Here is a 24,441-nt window from a genome sequence, read left to right as displayed (position 1 = left end):
AGCGTAGCCTAACTTTGCGTTCGATTCCTCAGTACCACATATACAGAAAAAGCTGGAAGTGGCACTGTGGCTCAAGTGGCAGAACACTAGCCTTGTGCAAAAAGTGTTCATGGACAGTGCCCAGGCCTTGAGTTCAAGCCCCAGGACTGGCAAAAAAAAAAAAGTGCAAGATACAAAGGTTAATTCTGCATATAATTACTCACATTGTTTTCTTGGTTCTTGTTGTTTTTCAAGAGTGTGATAATACAATTATGAATAAAGAAAGCAAGAGTAAGCACTCCAGTCAGCTGTGGAAACTGAAATCTTAGCTCTAGGAGAAAAGGAGACAAAAACAAAAATGTAAAATGTAAAATGGAAACACAGAAAACAAACCTAGTAGCCAACAAAAACCAGTTGTTTCTATTTGTCCACAGAATAGGTTTTGTTTTTATTTTTTGGTTTGTTTTGGTTTTTGTTTTCTGCGAGTCCTGGGGCTTGAACTTAGGGCCTGGACACTGTCCTTGGGCTTTCTCAAGGTTAGCATTCTACCACTTGAGGCATAGCACCACTTCTGGCTTTTGCTATGTATGTGGTACCAGGGAATCGAACCCAGGTCTTCATGCATACTAGGCAAGCAATCTACCAGCAGGCAAAACTCCTGGCCTACAAAGTAGCTTTAAAGACGGCCCAAACTTCTGATTATTTTCAGACTGCTTATTCTTCTTTTTTTAGATCCTGGGGCTTGAATTCTGGCCCTGGCATGGTCCCTGAGCTTCCTTTGCTCGAAGTGAGCACTCTGCTACTTGAGCTACAGAGCCACTTGTAGCTTTTTTGAGTAGTTTATTGAAGGTAAGTCTCTATGGAGTTTCCTGCTCAGCTGACTTTGAACCACAATCCTCAGATCTAGCCTCCTGAGTAATTTGGATTATATGCGTCAGCCACCAGGGCCTGGGTAGATTGCATATTCTTTGGAAAATGCACATGAACAAAGAATGTGAACAGGCCTTGGGGACTCCTGCCGGTAAATCCTAGATATTCAGGAGGCTTGGCACTAAAATTTGTGAGACTCATCTCTAATTAACCACCAGAAAACCAAAGTGGTGAAGTGGCACTGTGGCTCAAGGGGTAGGGTGATATAGCCTTGAGCTGAACAGCCCAGCGACAAGAGCCCAGGCCCAGAGTTCAAGCCTCAGGCCCCCCCTTCCCCCCAAAAAAACGTCCTTTTTACAACTTCTGCTATTTTTCAAAACTTAAGAAATAAGTAGATTACAATTTGGTGTTCCTCAGTATTTCAATGCATCAAAATAAGCATTTTAATAGAGTTCAATAGCCAAGTATATCTGTATATAAGATTAGGTAGTAAAAAGAGCTCCAAAGAAAAACAGGGCACAAGGAGGAAGAATGGGTATGGACAGGTGGCCAAGGAAGTCTCTCTAATATTAACCATCTTGATATTTGAGAAAAACAGAAGGGCATTTCCCACACTAGGAACAAGTGAAAGCTAAGGTTCCAAGGTAGAATCTATGGGGGTAGTGAAAAGCACAATTCTGAGTATAAGAATATATGTCAACGATTCAATCTGAACTATAAATTAATGTAAATTTTCATCAGAACAGTAAAGGTTCACTTCTTGTCAAGTTCTCCAACTTTTAAATTAAGCCTCAATTGAAAAGGCTTTATGATATATTTGCATTTGGGGGAAATTTCTCAACTACAATGTAATTAATTTCAGATTCATAAATATTTAAACAAGCCTTTTTAAAATCTTCAATGTTTCCTCTTTGTATCTTTTAAAAACGAAGCAAAGTGAAAAACGTGAACTATTATCCATTTAAACATTTAAAATATGTTTTCTGAATAACTACTTGTCCTTTTTCTTCTATTTCTAATGTACTATCATTAATAAAAACTTTTCATCACTAAGACTCTTTCTTTATAAGTCACAAAAGACCCAATTTAACAAAATAATTCCTTAGACTATTTTTATCAATTAATGAAAGAACTAGCTTAAAATTGTTATTTTCAGTGTCTATTTTAAAATATAATTTTGGAAAGAATGCCCTTTCAACTTTTATTGTAAGTCTTTGTGAACTTCTGATAGAAATGAAAAATCAAAACTAAGATAGCCAGATGTTCTGAAGAAAACTAGTCTTAGTAATATAAGCAACTCCCAATAAACACTCCACATACCTAGAGAACCCAGGAATGTAACAAAGAAAAGAAATAGGGTGACAGGTAAACATAACTATCGTGTGTGTGTGTGTGTGTGTGTGTGTGTGTGTGTGTGTGTGTGTGTGTGTGTGTGTGCGTGCTTGGAGCTTGAATTCAGGGCCCAGGCATTGTCTACAAGCTTTTCAGCTTTAGGCTATGGCTCTACCACTCCACTGGGAAAAAAATGTCTAATGGACTTTCCTGCTTGGGCTAATTTAGAGCTGCAATTCTTATTTATTTATTTCGCCAGGCCTGGGCCTTGAATTCAGGGCATAGGCACTGTCCTTGGGCTTTCTCAAGGCTAGAGCTTTACCTCTTGTGCCAGAGCGCCATTTCTGGCTTTTTTTTTTTTTTCTTTGCCAGTCCTGGGCTTGGGCTCAGGGCCTGAGCACTGTCCTTGGACTTTCTCAAGGCTAGCACTCTACCACTTGAGCCTCAGCACCACTTCTGGCTTTTTTCTATGTATGTGGTACTGAGGAATAGAACCTGGGTCTTCGTGAATGCTAGGCAAGCACTCTACCACTAGGCCAAATTCCCGGCCAGTTTCTGGCTTTTTTTTCTATGTATGTGGTACCAAGGAATCGAACCTGGGTCTTCGTGCATGCTAGGCAAGCACTCTACCACTAGGCTAAACTCACAGCCCAAGCTACAATTCTTATATCTTAACCTCCTGAGTAGCTAAGATTACAAGCATGAGCTACCAATGCCTGATCATAATGACAAGTTTTGAAAGGTACTTAATATGAGTTGGAATCCTATACTACTTGTATAATAATATATATTATCAGAATATACAGATTATACTATACTGTTCAGTGGTACTGAACAGTGAGTTGAAATCCTATATTGCCTAAATAGATGGTGAGAAATGGAAAACAAACAGTGTTTCTAAAGTGACAGGAGAATTGTGCACTATGTTTTCAATTGTTAGTTTTTAATATACTAGTACAGCATTCACCTATATTCTGATCTGTCCTCTCATTTGGTATTACTCATTGTTTCATGGTGCTTTTGTCAGCTGCCAACTATTCTAAATTTGGTGAAACTGAAGGAAGAAGGAAGACCAAAACATTTAATAATCATAATTATAGGCTAAAACAGTAATATTAAAATTATATAGAGAGCAATGATTTCAATGTCCAGTATTACATATATATATATATATATATATATATATCAGTCTATTCTAAGTCTCTGAAATTCTAGTGGTATGTTTTGTAGACAAGCGTAGCAAGTAAATACTTGCTTTTTAAAACTGCACAACTTAAGTCAATATTAAATGCCAAGTTGAAATAACAATGGTTACTCCTAACTGCAAGTCCAAAGAAATCTCAATGGATTCCTTTTTTTTTTTTTTTTTTTTTTTGCCATTCCTGGGGCTTGAACTCAGTGCCTGGGTACTGTCCTTAGACATTTTTTTTTCCTCAAAGCTAGTGCTCTGCCGTCTGAGTCACAGTGCTACTTCCAGCATTTTCTGTGTATGTGGTACCAAGGAATCAAACCTGGGACTTCATTCATGCTAGGCAAGCAATCTACCATTAGGCCTCACTCCCAGCCCTGTATTCCTGTTTTAATGCAGAAATGCTCAGGAGAAAAGATATATTGTTTAGTATAGTATATATTAATAAAGATTAAATTATTATTACCAATTAATTTTTATTTATTAAAATAACTTACCTGGTACAAAAAATTCTGTTGGTGTAAGCCAATGAAATTCCAAATGAAATCCCAAGCGAATAGCCTTCAAGGTAACAAAAAAAATCAAATATAGGACAGATACTGTACCTGCAAGGAAAAAAAATGCTGTTTATATCTTCATGTGCTTTACATACTATTTTAGAAATCAAGCTTTGTTTCCATGGATCATTGTTAGTTTTATCTATAATCCTTACTAAAACCTAGCTGGGATCTGAAGAATGTAACAAATTATGTAAATTACAAAAAAAAAAACCAGAACACAAACTTGGTATTGACAAAGAAGAACTGAATGAAAGTAGCTCCTATACTGTTGAATGAAAAACTCCTTAATACTTACATGCTGAGTTTGGTTTAAGATATAAGCAAAGAGTTCATCACAAAATTGTAAGATTACAAAAGAGAAAAAAATACAGCATGACATCAATTTTTACTTTTTGTATTAAATGATAAAGACATTCACTAGAGGCTAGAAAAGCCTGTCATAATAGTTCATGTTAAGTGATTGAAAAGAAAGAGAAGTGAATGTGAATTACATTTAAGGAAGGTAGTAGCCAGATTACAAATATACTGACCTACATGAGATTTTAATTAGATGGTACTCCCTGCTAAATAGAAGGGTTCCAGATTATAATCCTAAAACATTACATACAGAGGAAAGTAGACATGCAGATATTTTAGTAGTATAGAAGCTTGAGGATTCTTTTTAAAAATTAAAAAATAATTTGAAGTAGTGAGTGTTAAACCCTTTGTCTTGCTCATTCTTTTTTTTTTTCAAAGCACTGTACTACTGAGCTATACTCCAAGCTGGCAGCCTAGAATGTACTTACAAATTAATGCCTTAAAAACAAGTTATAACTGCAGGCAAGATGGAAAACGAAAATACCAACAAACATGACAAAAGTAGAATATCCTAAAGGAAATGATTGAAAGTCTGGTGACTGTTTTGTCCAACTGAGAAAAGCCTTCTATCAGTTTATGAACTTTTGAAAGACTAGTTCCACTGGAAAATCAGCAAGCAAGTCAGGAAACCACAATGAGCTGTATAAACTCTAACTGTGGGTTTAAAGATTAGCTGATTCAGAAAGGATGAAAACAAGAGGTCAGGGACTTATATAACCACATTTTTTTCTGAGTTTATGGTGGCTTATAATGAATTCTACTCTGTGATGAAGAGACACAGAGAAATATCTTTACCTTCTCCTTCTCCTTTTTTATTTTTTTCTGAAAATGCATCTGCATTTTGGGTTTGTACCTCCTGGTTCCTTGTTGAAATAAATAATCTGATTATTATATACTGTAGTTTTCTTACAGGGAGATCAAGAGAGGAAAAATCCTATAGAATATTTAGATCTATCAATTCTTTGTGTGTGTGTGTGTGTGTGCGCCAGTCCTGGAGCTTGAACTCAAGGCCTGTGCACTGTCCTTGGGCTTTCTCAAGGCTAGAGCTCTACCACTTGAGCCACAGCACCATTTCTGGCTTTTTTCTATATATATGGTACCGAGGAATCGAACCCAGGCCTTCGTGCATGCTAGGCGAGCACTCTACCACTAGGACAAACTCCCAGCCCCTGGATCTATCAATTCTTTATAAATGATTTTTTGCATCTTATTTTTTCCCTACTGTCAATTTAAATTGGATCAAAAAGTCACTTTTGTGATTTCAGATAAACAGGGCTTACAGAAAGATGTCTGGTTCTTTAAGAAGAAAATAGCATTCTGAAATAGAAAAAACACTGAGGAAGAGAGAAAAACCAGAATAGAGTTGGGTGCTGATAGCTCAATGCCTGCAATCCAACCTATGGGAAGCTAAGATTGTGAGGACTGAAGTTCAGAAAAGTCTTCAACTCAATGGTAAAAGCTAGACCATGATGACACATGCCTGTCATCCCCGCTATGGAAGAAAACAGATCATGATCCAGACATATACCTAGACCATGGAAGCAAGCTTCTATCTCAAAAAATAGCCTATGCATAAAAGGGAAGAGGTATGACTGAGAGTACCTGTCTAGGAAGTATGTGTCCCTGAGTTTAAACCCAAGTACTTTAAAAAAAAAAAAAAGGCAGAAAAAACCATCTAACAAATCTGAGCTAGGGCTGGGAGTATAGCTCAGTAGTAGAACACTTGCTTATCATATACCAGGTTCTCGGTTAGAGTGTTAATATGAGAGGTTGAGAAGAGGAAGAAGCATCATATATTGCAGAATAATCTCCTATGCTCAAAGTCAGTGATAATTCTGTATAAGACTCAAGTAGAAACTACAGGAAAAGACATTTCTTTACTTCCTTTATTAAGCCCTAATATCCAACTTTTTTTTTTCCCCCTTAACTCTGGGCATGGGCACTGTCCCTAAGCTCTTCAGCTCAAAGCTAGTGCTTTACCATTTTGAGCCACAGCACCCCTTCCAGTTCTCTGGTGGTTAATTTGAGATAAGAGTCTCACAGACTTTCATGCCTGGGCTGGCTTTGAACCTCGATCCTCAGATCTTAGCCTCCTGAGTAGCTAGGATTACAGGCGTGAGCCTGGCACTTGGCTCTAATATCCAACTCTTAAAACTGAAGAATCATATAATTTCTATTTTGATCATTAATTTAGAATGAGAAGGCAAATAACTCATGGCTCAAAATACCAAAAAACACAGAGACTTGAAATGATCACCTATATTTTTCTCTGTGCCACCAACACGGTAAACAGAAAACAAAACAAAACAAACAGACTACATGGAGGAACACAGTAAATATAAACAGGCCTGGAAGGCAACCTTTTCCCTAGTTAAACCGTATTTTCACAGGATTAATGTGTTCTATGACACTATGGTTACACAACTTAGTCTCATGTCTTACCTAGGATATTAAATTTTGAAAAAAAGGATGGTGATTTAAAATTGAGCAGTGGCAGGAGAAGCCCTATAAGGTAAAAGGGTACTGTCTTGGACTTATTCCACCACTTTTCAAACTGTTCAACTTCTGTGTCATTGGTGAAGAAAACCAGGGAGCTGTTGTCAGGATGGCCATCACTCCCAGCATTGGGACAAATTACTGCAATGATAAAGCACTGTATTAGAGAAGATTGCAAAATCAAAAAAACCACTTTTCCTTTCTCGAGAAAAAAATAAAGAAGGTTATATTTAGGCACATTAGGACTCTACCTAAAAATAAACAATGAGAGCTGAGACAATCTCAAAAAAACTTGGAAGTATATCCCTAACCTCTACTGGAAACTATAAAAATATCCTATCAAACATTTCTTGTCCCCATTACTGGAGAAAAAATATTGAGCTATAAGGTATTTAGTCTTATTTATATAATAATGTAAGAAATATCATTCAGGGCAATTGCTGTACTAATAACTCATACAAAAACAAAACTTTTAAAATAACAAACAAAAGCAATGACTAGAATAAAAACAGTGGAAATAGTTGTCATGGTAGCACCAAAACCCAATCATTCATTAAAAATTGGGAATTGTTAATTTTAGCAATAACAGTACAGTTCGGGAAGTCTATCAATGACATGTGATAGACACCTAAAAGTATTTAGACAACTGGGACATTGATATAAAGATAGCAATTTTTCCTACTAGAGTATAAAACATTCTTACTTTGTTTCTAATTTCACAATAGAGCTTCTGCTAGAAGTTAAGGGGTGTTGTTTGTTTTAGTACTGGTGTGAGTGCCTGGACTTAGGGCCTTATACTTTTGCTCAGCTTTTTCACTTAAGAGCTGGCACTCTACCTCTTGAGATATACCTTCAGACTAGGATTTTGCTAATTAATTGAAAATAAGTATCTGACTTTTTAATTCTAGCTTTGAACTTTGATCCTCAGTCTCTTGAGTAGCTAGGAATCAGCTTTTTATAAAGAACACCCACTTTACCACACCGAAGACAAATGTAGGCCATTTAGCTTGTAGGCCATGTGAGCCACACCCCTCTTTTAAGATTCTGTTTCTAAAATAAGGTCTAAACAACTTTGGTCAGGCTGACCTTGAACATGATAGAGATCTTTGTGCCTCCACCTCCTGAGTAATTGGGGATATGTGTGTACCATATACTCAACTTACAAAAATCTCTTTTAAAAAATATAAACAAGGGCCAGGAGTTTGGCCTAGTAGTAGAGTGCTTGCCTAGCATGCACTAAGACCTAGGGTCGATTCCTCAGTACTACATAAATAGAAAAGCTGGAAGTGGTGCTATGGCTCAAATGGTAGAGAGCTCTGGCCTTGAGGAAAGTCCAAGGACAAAGTTCAGGTCCTGAGTTTAGTCCCCAGGACTGGCAAAAAAAAACAAAATGTGTCTGGGGCCGGGAGTTTGTCCTAGTGGTAGAGTGCTTGCCTAGCATGCATGAAGACCCGGGTTTGATTCCTCGGTACCACATACATAGCAAAAAGCTGCAAGTGGTGCTGAGGCTCAAGTGGTAGAGCTCTAGCCTTGAGAAAGTCCAAGGACAGTGCTCAAGCCCTGAGCCCAAGCCCAGGACTGGCAAGAAAAAAAAAAAATGTGTGTGTGTGCTTATCTGAGACAACCCTTAATCCTGGTGAAAAAATACATTAAGCAAATATCAAACTCATCACTTTCCAAAGTGAAAAGAATATTTATTATTAATTGTACTTTGAACTTTATTCTCTATCCATATTTTTCATGACACAAAGCCTAACATTTCATTTTCTTTCTCATTCTCCCAGCACCTTTTTCTTCTGGTAGAATTTTGTTGCAGACTATGAAAACAAACTGCCTGAATAAGGAATCTTGACTCTGCCACTTAAAACGCGTTCTTGGGTAAGTTAACCTCTCTGGGCCTTTGATTCCTCGTTTATAAAGTGAAGCTAACAATATCATCTTTTAGGGCTTCTATAAAACATTTAGAACAATGTCTATACAAAGTAAGTAGTCTATAATGCTAACTTTAATTTTTAGCACTAATTGAGTTGGATTGTTTCATAATACTGTTATTTATCACACTGTTCAAAACAGTATTGAAAGAGACATCAAGAGGTAGTTAAAAAATCCCCAAAAAAACCTCAAAGAAAAAGTGGTAGTAACAATATAAAACAGTGCTATGTAAAGTAAATTGACTTTGCTGATGGTGCTTCGCCAAACCAGCCATGTAACTATGATATTTATGACCTTAATTACTATCCACAGAAGAAGAAACATTATGAAGTATTAATAAACTGTAGTTTCATCAACATTCATCAAAATAGCTATCTAGCAAAATCATTTTCTCTTTAAGACAAGGGTACTATTTGGGCTACATCTGTGAGTTGTATAGTATAGATTAAAATGACTGGAAAAGAAGTTTTCAGATTTGGGAATATTTGCATAAACTTTACTGCTTTATTTATTTTTTTCCAGCAATGGGACTTAATCTCAAGACCTGTGCTTGCTAAGTAAGTGATCTATCATGTGAGTCATGCTTCTAGACTTAAATCATTATTGGAGAAAGATGGTAAATAAGGAAACAAATCCCAAACTACTTACCGGGATTGCTATTATTGGTTCTTGGTATGCTGTCTGTGTCATTAATGTGATGAATAAAATCTAAAAATTAAAAATAAAAATAGTTTAATAATGAATAAATGATAAATTACATTACTGCCAGCCTTTTACTTATAGAAATGTCTAATATATATGTATATATATAAACTCATATAATACCATGAGCCAAAACTACTTTATTCTTAATGCAGCTTCACCTTTTACAGCTTTTTTCATTTATAGGAATGATATCATTGTTCAGTTTCACTGAGGTGATATTTCACATGATGGAATATTTTTTAAAAGGACTAAAATCAAGATTATATACTTTTTCCTTATAATATACTAATTTATGCACATTTATCAACATTTTACATAATGTTCTCAAATATGCAAAAAATGGAGAACCCTTATCTATACACAACTTGGAAAAATCACTAAAAGGGTTTACAAAATACTGCATATACTAAAAGGGTTTATAGAGTACAGTATATACTTGCATACATGGAAAGCAACCAGAATTAAGTAGCAAAGAAAAAAGCATATGTAGGTTCCCATACATTCATATTTTATAGTGAAAGTAAGAATGGATAACAATGTTCTTTCGTACAAGCCTGCTTCCAAAAAAAAAATGAGATTCTCAGGTCTTCTACATCTCATGTGCTGGGTTTTATGGGTGTGTGTTAAAACATTTAGCAAAGAATGTATTTTGTTGCTAACCTGTAGGATTTTTTTTTTTTTTTTGCCAGTCCTGGGCTTGAGCTCAGGGCCTGAGCACTGTCCTTGGACTTTCTCAAGGCTAGAGCTCTACCACTTGAGCCTCAGCACCACTTCTGGCTTTTTTTTTTTCTATATATGTGGTACCGAGGAATCGAACCCGGGTCTTCATGCATGCTAGGCAAGCACTTTAACCACTAGGCCAAACTCCTGGCCCCTGTAGGATTTTTTTTTAAAGAAATTTTAATGTTTTGAGGAGGAGGGCTGCACTGGGGATTGAACTCAAGGTTTCATCTTTGTAAGGCAGCTGCTCTACTACTTGAACCATGCCTCCAGCCTCTTTGTGCATTGGTTATTTTGAGATACATTCTTGTGTTATATCTGGGTGAGCCTGAGCTACAATTCTATTTCTGTTTTCCATGTCATTGGAGATGACAGATGTTTACCACTAAACATTGTACTTCCCTTCCAGCTGGGGTGGATATTAAGAAGGAGTCTTGCCAACTACTTCTTTCCCAGGCCTTCCTTAAAACTCTGATCTCCCATCTTTGTTTCCTAAGTAGCAAGAATGGCATACTTGAGGCACCACATTCTCCTGTGCAATACTGAGCCCAGCCACTGTGCTTTCTCCATAGCTGGGATAACAAGTACATGCCATCATACCTCAGCCATTAGTTAAGAAAAGAAGATCTTGCATATGAAAAAGCTAAAATCTTTTATGCCTATTCTAGAATCAAACCACAATCCCATTTTACCTCACAAGTATCTAAGATGACAAGTTTGATCCAATGTGCCCAGTATGACTGCAGAGACCAAAGCCGGCTTGGTGGCTCATGCCTGTAATACTAGCTATTCAGGATCTGAGGATCAAGGCTCCAAGCCAGTCAGGGCACAAAAGAACCTAAGACTCTTATCTCCAATTAACCTCCAGAAAATGGGAAGTGGGGCTTGGCTCAAGCTTTAAGCTGAAGAGCTCAGGGACAATGCCCAGGGCAAGTTCAAGCCCATGACCCACTTAATAAAGAAAAAAAATAAAAAACTGTAGTGAGCATTACTTGAAAGTAAAATCTAAATGAGATGATAAAAGGTGTGGGGTTAAGTTTTAAGGTGATAAAAATAAGTTAAATACATGATTTCACATTTTAATTGTATCATTTATTTCTCAAGCTAGAAAAAAATCATCAGTATACTATTCTGGCCTTTTATAAAAATTTCCAAGGGTTATTCAAGATTTTATTATATTACAAGTTATGAAACTTCATAATTTCTTCATGCCAAACACTTATATAAGGCTAGTAAAACCATGATATCAAATGTATTTGGTTAAAGCATGTCTTTCACCAAATGCAAATCGACCAACAGGAATTTCAGAATGTGACTATATTTGAAAATAGAGACTATAAATTAAATCAAATTAATATGAGGTCATATTGGATTCCATGGGCCCAAAAGTCAGCAGCTGGTATCCTTATAGAAAGAGTAATATCTTCATATGGCTGTGTGTTTGGACACACACAAAAGGAAAACAGCCATGAGAAGATCAAGGGAGAAACTGGAACACAGCTATTCGCCAAGGAATGCCAAAGATTAACAACTAACTAAGCAAGAGAGGAGTCATCATTAAAGTCTTCAGAGGGAGCAGAGCCCTTCTGACATTTTAATTTGACCTTACACTCTTCATAATTATTACAGAAAAAACATGTTATTTTAAGCCACTAGGTTGTAGTAAGAATAACTTGTTACAAAATCATATGAGAACAGTATGAGAAACAAGATAATATCTCTTATGAAAAGAGGCAAATGTTCTAATTAGCTCCTATACTTCCCAAAAGCAAATGCAATCTGGTCAGGAATTCAAAAACATATCTACCATAACAACTAAATAAATCTGTTTATCCTAAAACATAAGAATGGTTTAATGTGACAAACATGTCCCTTTAATTCAGCGTATTAATAATTTAAAGGGACAAGGTTGATCTCAAGAGATGTAGGTTAAGTGCCTGATAAAATTCAGCACATAGTAATAAAATGCTAAAAGTGAATATCTTAAATTACAGAATGTCTTAAGAGGTATATATTTTGGGAGAAACTCTTACATGCTATACAAGGAGCTAGAGAAACTGATGTTTCATAAAAAGTCTTGCTTATAATGGGAAAATAAATGTTCATCAAGAAGAGAATGGATAAAATATATTCACTTTAGTGAGTACTAAAAAGCAATTAAAATGAATTACGTGTTCCTTATTACTAACACACATGGAAGATAGAGGCTATAGGAATACACTGTGTGTCTGAAGGACATGCGGGCCTTTCCGTTCCCCACTGTGGGTGACGGTGGTCATTTATTCCAGAAGAACTGGATACTCTCATTTTCTTACAATTATGGTGGTCAAATTAACAAGAAGTGCTATTTTCTTTTTTTTGACATTAAATTTTTTTTCCATATATTTTTTATTGTAATAGAAGGGTTACATTATAATCACCAGATAGAAGGTGCATTACTTCACAAACATTGATACCCTTTCTCATGTCTTGGTCCCCATTTCCCTCCCCCGATCCCCGCCACTCATCTTGTTTAGAATTGCTATTTTCAACCATGACAATAACCTAAGAAATGTCAACAGGAGTGCAAAAAGAGTTGCTCTGTTGTCCAAATGGGAAAACAAGGCATAGAGGATAGATGCAAAAAAAGCCTTTGACAAAATACAACCATTCATGTTAAAAGCTGTGAAAAAACTAAGAAGGATCATTTCTTAAAACAATAAAAAAATGACAGACCAACAGCCAATATCATACTAAATGGGGAAAAACTAAAACCATTTTCCCTAAAATCAGGAACAAGCCAAGGATGACTACTCTCTTCAGAACTCTTCAGTACAGTTCTGGAATTCTTAGCCAGAGCAATAAGGCAAGAAAAAGACACACTAAAGAATTCATGTAGGGGGCCAGGAGTTTGGCCTAGTGATTAAAGTGCTTGCCTAGCATGCATGAAGACCCGGGTTCGATTCCTTGGTACCACATACATAGAAAAAAACCGGAAGTGGTGCTGAGGCTCAAGTGGTAGAGCTCTAGCCTTGAGAAAGTCCAAGGACATTGCTCAGGCCCTGAGCTCAAGCCCAGGACTGGCAAAAAACAAAACAAAACAAAACAAAACAACAACAAGAATTCATGTAGGGAAAGAACAATCTCAATTTGCAGATGACTGATCTTATATATAACAGACCCAAAAAGCTCCATCTCCAAACTCCTAGAGCTGATCAACCACTTTGTTAAAATAGTAGGAAACAAAATTAACCTATAAAAATCAGTAGCCTCTCAAACAGAGAAATCATGGAAATAACCCCATTTGCAATTGCCTCAAAAATTTTTTTGAACCTAGGAATTAACGTAATCAAAATTGTAGAAGGTCTTTATAATGAAAAGTATAAAAATCTGAAAAGGGCAGGTGGGTGCAGTGGCTCACGCCCGTAATACTAGTTTCTCACTAGTTGAGTTCTGAGGATTGCGTTTCAAGCCAGCCTGGGCACTAAAGCCTGTGAGACTCTTATCTCCAACTAACCACCACAGAAATGGTGCTGTGGCTCAAGGAATAGGGCAGTAGCCTTGAGCTGAAGAGCTCAGGGACAGTGCCCAGGCTTAGAATTCAAAAAAATCTGAAAAGGGCTGGGAGTATGGTAGTGGTAGATTGCTTGCCTAACATGCACAAAGCCCTGGATTTGATTCTTTTGTATCACATACACAGAAAAAGCTAGAAGTGGTGTTGTGGCTCTCATGGTAGAGTGCTTGCCTTGAGAAAGCTGAAGGACAGTGCCCAGACCTTGAGTTAAGCCCCAGGACTGGCATACATACACACACACACACACACACAAAATTGATGAAATCAGAGGACACTGAGAAATGGAAAGATTTTCACTATTGGAAGATCGTATAATATAAAATGAACTTCATCTAGCTAAAAAAATAAAGAAAACTTGGTTCGAATTTCTAATAACTCTCCTCAGATTCAAGTAGGTGATTTAAGCAGATTAATAATCATTATTATTATTATTCTGTGGAATATAATAACATATTAACAAAATAAATTCCATTATTCTCCTTTCTAATTTTAGATCAAATGTGTGAAAATAAATGAATAAAATTTGTTTTCCTTAGAGTCTACATATCATATCAAGTTCTATATCAACAAATATCAATGATGTTTTTGAAATTTCCTGTTAGTCTAAAATTTTGTGGTGAAGCCAGAAACAATGCTTATAATATCTGCTGAGTGATAAAATATTTTATGCTAACTAGAAATTTTGATGTTGAGTTCATAACCAGAGAATATAAATTAAGTATATTTTTAAGAATTATATACTTAATTTATTACTTTATATACCTTAAGTCATAGAATTTAAGATTGGAACTTAAACTGGACAGTAATAATTATATCCAAGAATGTGGTAAAGTATATAATATTGATACTTACTAAAAATAAATTTTCCAGTATTAAAAAGAAAATTAGACATAAGCACCCAATAAACTATCATTGCTCCAATAAGAGATACCAAGGAGAAAAGGAGACTGGACCACTGCCCAAAGTGGCCAAAATAATGTCTGCAGACATCTGGATATTCCCAAGTCGTGGTATCCAATGAACCTAGGTAAATATAAAAGAGTAAGAAACAAAATGATGTTGATCATATATTTCATATTCATAACTTGTTTTCTCCTAATAAACTCAAAATAATTAGCAAAACATTATGGGTACTTCACCTCCTGATATTAAAAACATTGTGAAATAAAAGCAATTAGAATATAAGACATAAAAAAAGAAATGAGTTAATATAAATGAGCTGAGAAATTATATAACAATATAACCTTTTATAATTTGTAAAAGCAAGCAATAAAGCAAGGAGAGACAAATCCACTAGTATGGATAAAAAAACACTAATCGATGTCACACAGATAACAATCTGTATGAAAGTTTTCTCAAATCATAATTTTTTTGGTCAGTGTGAGGTCTGAACTTAGGGTCTGGGCACTGTCCCTTAGCTCCTTTGTGCTCAAGTCTAGTGCTCTGCTACTTGAGCCACAGTGCCACTTCTGGTTTTTGAGTGGTTAGGAGGTAAGAGTCTCATAGGGGCTTTTCTACCCAGGCTGGCTTCAATCTGCAATCTTCAGATCTCAGCCTCCTGAGTAGTTAGGATTACAGGCATAAGCCACCGGTGCCCAGCTCAAAATATAAATTAAGTTACAGGGGCCGGGAGTTTGGCCTAGTGGTTAAAGTGCTTGCCTAGCATGCATGAAGACCCGGGTTTGATTCCTCGGTACCACATACATAGAAAAAAGCCAGAAGTGGTGCTGAGGCTCAAGTGGTAGAGCTCTAGCCTTGAGAAAGTCCAAAGACAGTGCTCAGGCCCTGAGCTCAAGCCCAGGACTGGCAAAAAAAAATAAAATAAAAAATAAAAAATAGGGCCTGGAGAGCTCTAGCCTTGAGAAAGTCCAAAGACAGCGCTCAGGCCCTGAGCTCAAGCCCAGGACTGGCAAAAAATAAAATAAAATAAAAAATAAAAAATAGGGCCTGGAGTTTGGCCTAGTGGTTAAAGTGCTTGCCTAGCATGCATGAAGACCCGGGTTCGATTCCTCGGTACCACATACATACAAAAAAGCCGGAAGTGGTGCTGAGGCTCAAGTGGTAGAGCTCTAGCCTTGAGAAAGTCCAAGGACAGTGCTCAGGCCCTGAGCTCAAGCCCAGGACTGGCAAAAAAATAAAAAATAAAAATAAAAAAATAAAAAAATAAAAAAATAAAAAATAAATTAAGTTACAATTTAAGTCATAACTTAAGTTTCAGACGACTGAACAATGAATTAAAACATTAACAGAATGGTTAGAGTACAATGTAGAAATTGAATGGGAAAGTTATCCTTTTGTATTAACTGAAGAAACAAATTACAATGGAAATAAATAGATACCAAGATACCCTTCTAAAATTATTCAAATATTGAATGAGAAAGAAATTTAAAGGAAATTACAGATAAAGATCTATTACTGTCATAAAAAGAGCTCAGCAGAACCATGAGTACACTTAGGAATTTGTGTAGAAAGAGGGCAGAAATTAAGTAAGTAATATACTTAAAGAAAAATGTACTACTTTTGGAGTATTAAAATAAAGATGGAAACACTTAAAATAACAGCCGGCTTCAAAATTTCAGTATATTTATTCATAGCTGATATAGATCATAGAAATAAATTTTATAATTGGCCTCGCATGTCCATGTATGAAATATTTTAAGGGAGTATTAGAACAGTGAAACCCAAGGAGTTACCAAAACACACAAGAATAGAACAATAAACAAACACAACAGAGTTACCATAGATAGCTGGTTTAGTTATTATAAGACAAAAACAACAGGTTAGGCATTGGGGTTCATACCTATAATCCCAGCTACTTGGAAGGCAGAGATCAAGAGGACTATAGTTTGAGGCCAGCCCCCATTTCAACAAACAAGGTGGGTATGATGGTAAATGTATATAGCCATCTATGTGGGAGTCAAGATAAGAGGATTAAGGTCTAAGGATGGCACCAGGGGGAAAAAATGTGAAACCATGTCTGAAAAGTAATTAAAAAGCAAAAAGGGGCTTAACAATGTAGTTCAAGAGTGCTTGCCTAGGAAGCCCTGAATTAAAACTCTAGCATCACAAAATAATATGAGCAAGGCATGATGGGCCAATCCTGGTAATTCCAGCACTTGGGAAGCAGAGGCAGGATGAAGAGTTTTTATTCTTACAAGGAAACTAGTACCAAAGTAAATGTATTCTGCAAAGACTTCCAGCATTTGTGTGTGTGTGGGGGGGGTCATGGGGCTTTAACTTGGCTTGGGCACTGTCCCTGAGCATTTCAGCTCAAGACTACCACCCTACCCCTGGGCATGGGTGTTGCCCCTTATCTCTTCAGCTCAAGGCTACCATCCTACCCTTGAGCCAAGCCCCACTTCTCTTTTCTTGAGGTTAATTGTAGATAAGAGTCTCAGATCCATTTGTGCCTGGGCTGGCTTTGAATCTTGATCCTCAGATCTCGGCCTCCTGAGTAGCTAGGAATATAGGCATGAGCCACCATTCCTGGCTTAGCATTTTTGAATTCCAAAGAGAGTCACTAATATATAACAGATTAGTCTGGCTGAAAGAGAAGAAAAGTAGGCAATTGATACACATATGTATAATACTCATTAGGATTTGCCTCAATGGGAAAAACTTATTAATACCATATCAACAATCTATTTTCATTGTGTCAGATTCTTACATATCATAGTCCGTGATTTTACCACTCTGTAGCAGCAATAAAGTGTTAAAAGGCCCATCAACACAATGACGCCCATTCCAGTTGTAAATCCAGCCTGTTTAAAAATATAGGACATATTTCATCATGCAAGAATAAATTAATATACAACCATGTTGTTACCCTAAATAATCATGATAAAAGTCTGACAATAACCTAACTACAATTATTTTCTTTTCTTTATAAAATAGTCTATAGATTTATTATAAAACTTACAATATAAAGAAAAATAATTCAAAGTAGTTGCTGTTACTAGTAGCACTGCCTAACCTGAAACTTACCATGTAAGCCTTGATGGTCTTGAATTCACAACCTTCCTATTAGCATCTCACAGGCTTGGATTATAGGTAAAGAAACTATTTCAGAAAAAACTGGGCTGAATTTGGGAACTGGTAGCCCACCCCGCTAATTCTGGTAACTCAGGAAGCTGAGATTTGGAGGATCACAGTGCAAAAGCCAGCCAGGGAAAAACAGTCAGGTGAGACTCCATTTCAAAGTAACCAGCAAAAATCCATGATCCCGTGGCTCATAAGCTAAGCAAGTTAGCTGAGAAAATATGAGACAGAGTTCCTTTCTACCATAATGGCCAAAAAAAAAATGTTCTGAAAAAATATTACCTGTTTTATGCCCCAAGGAATACTTAATATAGATGTTCCCATCATGGTATTCCAAATCATAAAACTGAAAACAGAGTAATATAAGAATAGAGAATTAGTTTCTTTAAACTTCATAGTTAAAACAAAACTTAATCAGTAATTTTTATTCGTGCTCCCAAAAGTAGTATTACTCACATGGTGACTAAACTATTGTTTTTCCCATGTCCTTCAGAGTAACTTTGGAGTTTATAAGCAGAACCTAATGGACTATATACATAGCATTCCCCTGGAGCTGGAACTACATGATCTGGAGCAACCTGGAAAAATAAACAGAAATGTTAGAATCAGTAAATGTTGGTTCCTTTCTTCCTTCTTATTAATAGCTATTTCAAAAGTGTTTTCCCTCTCCTGAAATATTCCTATTTTTCTTTAGGATTTCAAATTTCTGGATAGCTTATATGTTACGATTTTTGTAAGCAAGTTACTTATGTACATATATTTTTAATAATAATACAGATATTAGATTTTAGCTGATCAATGGTCCACATGCTCTGATTTATAACTTTTGGCTCAAACTGGCCTTCAATCTGACTTAACTGCCCTTCTCTAAGAATTTTTTTTAATGTTTTTAATAGTTAAAAGACAAAAACAAAGAACACCTTTGGAAACTTTGTGGCCTGCAGCGCCTAAATCTATACTATCTGGTCATATGACTATTGTTTTTAGTCTACAAAAGGAATATTGCCAAACAGGAAAATGTTACATACATGTTTGAGCTTAATTCAGGGTCTTACTTCATTAGAACACTTTTGAAAACATTTTTCCTCTGTATCTTCAAAGTAAAAACTGAACACACTAAATCAGAATCCTACATTTTTAGTCAAAGATATAAGCTATCACTTCAAATGCATGTTATCTTTCACGGAGCTCTTGGGATAGGAGACAGAGAAGCAGAATTTAATCCAAACATCTCCAGGCTATTGTCAGCAAGAAGATATTTTCAAATACCTTGTCAGGCCAGAGAAGACTGAACTAGCCTGAGAGTGTATGTGTTAATTACTATCTTTGTGCATGATGCTGTCCTTGGAATACAGCCAGAAAAATTTCAATCAGTGGGAGTTCCCTTGGTTTATGATGCTTATTGTTCATTTCAACTCAACTTTAGACAATTAGCAATGCTTTGCCTCTTACCAGTGCCTTGTCTGCAGGAGTGGTGAGCCGGCTGTAGTAATGAATCCTCTTGTTCATGGCAGAGGCATGGTCACTAACCCTCTGAATGACATCATTCACATTGACGATGTTTGTGGGCTCTATATAGAAAGGCCTAAAGAAGGGAATATATGCTTGACAAAAAACACTCAGGCAAAACTTCTGGAAGTCAGCCATTGAAGAAAATGACTTCTTGTCCTCCATGAAAAACTGGATGTACAAAGGCAAGGCATTCACTTCTCACTTTTGGTGGGAAAAGAAAATGTCACAAAAGTAGCATTATTCTATTCAGAAAATACAGCTTTTATTACATACTTTTTACTTTAAACACACTTTTTAATCTTCAAAACTTCAGAAGAGACAAGAGCTTAAGTCAGTTATTAAAAAGAAATATAGTTAAGAAAAAATTTAGAAGCTATCAGTTTCCAACATGAAGCTCAGACAGAAACAGCTTTGACTAATATTTCAAAAGACTTTTGGAACAAAATCAGAGAAATTACAGATAAAAATGTTCCTCTGCTGAAGGGTCTCTTTCCTAAAAGTTACTCTCTATGATAAACAAAATTCCTGTTCCTCAGTTCATGTACTAATGACCAGTGATCTCAACCATTTTCACAAGACACTTAGCCAAAATAGTATCAAAGGAACACTGGGACACCATAGGTATTTTGCTTTTTTTACTTTTGAAGATTTTGATAAAGCTTTATTGTACTATTTGGTAATGCTCAATTGTTCAGTTATTTATATGTATGCTTCCTTTTATAATGTGTCACAATGAACTGAAGATTCTGATCTTTAATCATCTCATTCCGTCACTAATGCCTTTAGCTTCTTTTTGAAAGTCCCTCATTTGAATTCTAACCTTCCACTAATACTGCCCAATATGTAAAGATCAATCAAAGCTGTATGAGACCAATGCATTCCACTGCTACGTCTCAGACCTCTTAAAATCATAACTAATACTGCTTCATAAAGTTTGTAACTTTCCATTTATATCATATAAAAATCAAAATAATGGAAAAAATATTTATTACTAGTTTCATGTAACTTATACTTAGTGATTCTGAAAGAACCTTAAAGGCATGTTAACAACTTTTGAAGGCATTATTAATCTATCCTTATGGGAGGCACTTGAAAGAGTAAAGGATTAAAAATTTAATTTATATTTTTCTTTTTTTTGCCAGTCCTGGGCTTGAGCTCAGGGCTTGAGCACTGTCCTTGGACTTTCTCAAGGCTAGAGCTCTACCACTTGAGCCTAAGCACCACTTCTGGCTTTTTTCTATGTATGTGGTACCAAGGAATCGAACCCGGGTCTTCATGCATGCTAGGCAAACACTTTAACCGCTAGGCCAAACTCCCGGCCCCTTAATTTATATTTTTCTAATTGTGAAATTTAAGGAATAACTATATAGATGACAAATTTAGTTTTCCCTTTCTAATTAGCATATAGCATATAAGCCTTTTATTATTTGCTACAAATCATCTAAATATAAAGGAAAAAATTAAAGTAAAAATGATGAGAACAGTCTAGTTCAAATCAATGAACATGTAAATAGTCTTTTTGTTGTTGCTGTTGGTTGCACGACTTGAACTCTGGGCCTGGGTCCTTGTCCCTGAGCTCTTCAGCTCAAGGCTGGTGCTGTACCACTTCAGCCACAGCACCACTTCTGGTTTTCTGGTGGTTAATTGGAGATAAGAGTCTGGAGGTAGGGGAGAGGCTGGCTGGGAGTTTGACCTAGTGGTAGAGTGCTTGCCTAGCATGCACAAGGCCCTGGGTTTGATTCCTCGGTACTACATACATATAGAAAGCTGGAAGTGGTGCTGTGGCTCAAGTAGTAGGGCTCTAGCCTTGGGAAGACCCAAGGACAGTGCTCAGGCCCTGAGCTCAAGCCCAGGACTGGCCAACAACAAAAAAAGAGTCTCATGGACTTTAGTGCTCAGGCTGGCTTTGAACCATGATCCTCAGATATCAGCTTCCTGAGTAGCTAGAATTACAGGTGTGAGCCACCAGTGCCAGGCTGTAAATAGTGCTTAAGAAAGCAAATACAAATGGAGAGATCAACATATCACAAATACAAAGCTTATTACTCTTAAGTGTGTTCAGGGGTAGTGGTATCAATAAACTTCAAGGAAAATACCACAAAAATAAACAGTTCAGTGTCCAAGTAAACAGTATCTAATTATACATTTAGTAGCCTAAGATAACACTCAATCTTTCCAAAATATTATATTATATAATTTAGATCTCTATTATAACACTCAGTGATACTAAGAAATATGTAAAAAGTGATATTTAAGAGATACATGGCATCACAATCTATAGCACATTCTCTTCTTGGTAAAAATAGTGCTCCACAAAACTTAAGAATGTTAACATTCTTGACTGGAGCTTATGGGTTACTAAAAGAGACAAGTACAATATTGATAGAGATTGTCTACTTATAATTTTTGCTAAAAGCTCAATGGTATTAGTATCAACCACTAAGTTGGTTTGAAGGTTTGAAGAGAAGCAGTTCAGGAAGTGCTAAATTTCGTGGCTTCTGGCCTCTAACAGAAGCGTTAACTGTACCAGTTGGTTGGCTTGGGTACTCTGAGAGCAGAATGACTCTGAAAGGTTTTCTTTTCCAACTGTTTTCATCGAGATGCTGAGTGCCTGTTCAAACAAATATTTTGGAATCTTTTCAAAACAGATTCTCTTTAAAAACACACAACTCAGCAAATTTCACTGAGTTATTAGAAACATGTGCTTAAAGTTTCATTTGAGAGAATGAAAATATATTTCTAAGTGAACTTAAGTTACATTTTAAAATCCTTCTAAAATTAAGCAATACTATGCAGAAAATAATGCTCAATTAAAAAGACAAGTTTTTAAACAGTTTCACATCACTTCTCCTCATCAATGTTATTTCCCATTTGATATGAAGTTCAGCTATGCCACACTGAAAATAAAGAAGTTATATTTATCTTTCCCTGTAAATATTTATAGTCATGCCACAGGGCAAATGTTTTAATATTAAGAAAAATTTGCAAAATATTTAAAAGTATGAGTCAAACCTCATGTGTTCATTCAATACACTTATAAATAGAGAAACATTATTTCAATTGACACCCTTTCTGAGTTCCACTCCTTAAATTTCTTAAAAATTTTTTGGCTTTTAAATGTCTCCACCCTTCTACTGACCAGTTATGCTTCTCTAAAGTTTAACAATTCCACAATGCTTAAAAAAACTAATACCTTGAGTTAAAATTGCTCACTTATTCACACTCTCACAAAAGTTGAGTCACTCCAACACCTGACAGGTTGGATAATTTGTTATAAAAATGAAAAGGAGCTGGGCATGGTGGCTCACGCCTGTAATCCTAGCTACTCAGAAGGCTGAGATCTGAGGATTGTGGTTCAAAGCCAGCCCAGGCACTAAAGATCATGAGACTCTTATCTCCAATTAACCACTAGAAATCTGGAAGTGGTGCTTTGACTCAAAGTGGTAAGGTGGTAGTGGTGAGCTGAAGAGCTCAGGGGCTCAGAGTCTAAGCCCCATGACCAAAAAAAAAAAAAAAAAAAAGAAGAAGAAGGAGGAGGAGGAGGAGGAGGAAGAGAAGGAGAAGGAGGAGAAAAGAAAGAAAGAAAGAAAGAAAGAAAGAAAGAAAGAAAGAAAGAAAGAAAGAAAGAAAGAGGAAAGGAGTCGGGAGCCAGTGGCTCACACCTGTAATCCTAGCTGCTCTCAGAGGCTGAGATCTGAGGATCACAATTCAAGGCCAGCCCCAGCAGAAGCTGAGACTTGTCTTCAACCAACTACTCAAAATAAGCTGGAAATGGTGATGTGGCTCAAGCAGTAGAGTGCTAGCAATGAGAAAAACTCTCAGGGACAATACCCAGGCCATGAGTTCAAGCCCCAGTATTGGCACCAAAAAATAAAAATAAAATAAATAAATTTTTTTAAAAGAAAAAGGAATCAAGTATTCCAAAAAAATACCATGCAACTAAACATTCAAATAATGATCATGCTGTACTTGCTTCTATCAACCTGTCAAAAGATTTTATGTCTGCCAGACCGTTTTTCCATAAAGAGGACAGAAAAAGAACTTAGTTGAGCCTCTGCACCTAGACATTCTTTGTTGATACTAGAAAAATACTGATAATCTCTGATTTGTTAAGATTTTATAATTTCCTCTGATACCTATATCACATCCTAGTTCACAAAAGGCCTTGCTCTACATTCTGTCTTTAATGGAGTTTGTTGCCATAAGCTAAACCTATACATGATTTTTTCTATCTTGGCTAGTTAACTGGTATTCGTTCTCTGATTTTTTATGTACATATTATTTAAGTACCAACCAAGTATTAAGCACAACAAAGTCACAAGAAGACACAAAACTTCAAGGATTTTATAGTAACCTGATAGAGGAAACAGGTAAATAAGCAATTCTGAACCAGAGGGAAAATGAGAAAAGGAGAGAGGATAGTGCATATATGCACCAAAGGAGTAAAAAGTAGAGAGGGTTGTGTGGCGGTGGAGCCATATAGAAAAGGGAGCTATACCTTATCTAGCAGACCTCTGAGGAAATTAAGGTTGAGTTGAAACTTTTTTTTTTGTCGGTTGTGGAGCTTGAACTCTGGACCTGGCTGGGCACTGTCTCTGAGTGCTTCAGCTCAGTGACTTCATTGCCCTACCCCTTAAGCTACAATGCCACTTCTGGTTTTATGGTGGTTAATTGGAGATATGAGTCTCACTGACTTTAGTATCCAGTTTGGTTCTGAACCTCGATCCTTAGATATCAGCCTCCTCAATAGCTAGGATTACAGTGTGGGCCACTGTGCCTGGCTTTGAGCTGAATCTTACTAGACATAAAAGGAAACTGGGTTCTAATGGCTCATGCCCATAATCTTACTGAGGAGTTGGAGACCTGGAGGATCACTGTTTGGAATAAGTCCAGGAAGAAAAGCCATTAGATTCTATCTCCAATGACTGGGCTAGAGATGTGGCTCAAATAGTAGAGGGCCAGTTGTAAGCATAGAAGCTGAGAGTGTATAAGACACTGAGTTCAAACTAAAACTGCCAAAAAAGAAAAAAAAAGTATAAAAGACAGCCAGGAATGGGAAGAAGAAAAAGATAGTGTTTCAAAAAATGAGATAGAGTGTGTCTCAGCAGCTCAGTGTATGCATAGCATATTCAAAGACTTGTCTTCTATTCCTAGCGCCTGCATCATGGATGTGTATGTGATACATGAGTGTTCAGAAA

At 36.4% G+C, this 24,441-nt stretch overlaps 1 protein-coding gene across 8 annotated transcripts in view; it reads right to left on the bottom strand.

Annotated features, from left to right (window-relative positions):
* Slc38a9 (solute carrier family 38 member 9) overlaps nucleotides 1–24,441 on the bottom strand; it is a 51,405-nt gene that overhangs the window by 15,578 nt on the left and 11,386 nt on the right. For 5 of the 8 annotated variants that reach the window (XM_090331930.1, XM_090331931.1, XM_090331933.1 and 2 more), the window contains 9 exons: nucleotides 19,184–19,316; nucleotides 18,188–18,309; nucleotides 18,014–18,077; nucleotides 17,361–17,454; nucleotides 14,546–14,716; nucleotides 9,364–9,423; nucleotides 6,730–6,924; nucleotides 3,868–3,975; nucleotides 204–310 (listed from right to left, as the gene is read on the bottom strand). In XM_090331930.1, coding sequence (XP_090188056.1) covers nucleotides 204–310; nucleotides 3,868–3,975; nucleotides 6,730–6,924; nucleotides 9,364–9,423; nucleotides 14,546–14,716; nucleotides 17,361–17,454; nucleotides 18,014–18,077; nucleotides 18,188–18,309; nucleotides 19,184–19,316 — 1,054 coding nt within the window. Of the gene's footprint in view, nucleotides 1–203; nucleotides 311–3,867; nucleotides 3,976–6,729; nucleotides 6,925–9,363; nucleotides 9,424–14,545; nucleotides 14,717–17,360; nucleotides 17,455–18,013; nucleotides 18,078–18,187; nucleotides 18,310–19,183; nucleotides 19,445–21,770; nucleotides 21,855–24,441 lie in introns of all 8 variants that reach the window. The other 3 variants (XM_090331935.1, XM_090331934.1, XM_090331937.1) reach the window with 2 other exon arrangements.

The sequence above is a fragment of the Megascapheus bottae genome, chromosome 4, assembly GCF_031878675.1.
Source record: "Megascapheus bottae isolate mThoBot1 chromosome 4, mThoBot2.hap1, whole genome shotgun sequence".
Classification (NCBI taxonomy): Eukaryota; Metazoa; Chordata; class Mammalia; order Rodentia; family Geomyidae; genus Megascapheus; species Megascapheus bottae.
This window is presented reverse-complemented; position numbering and strand designations above follow the sequence as displayed.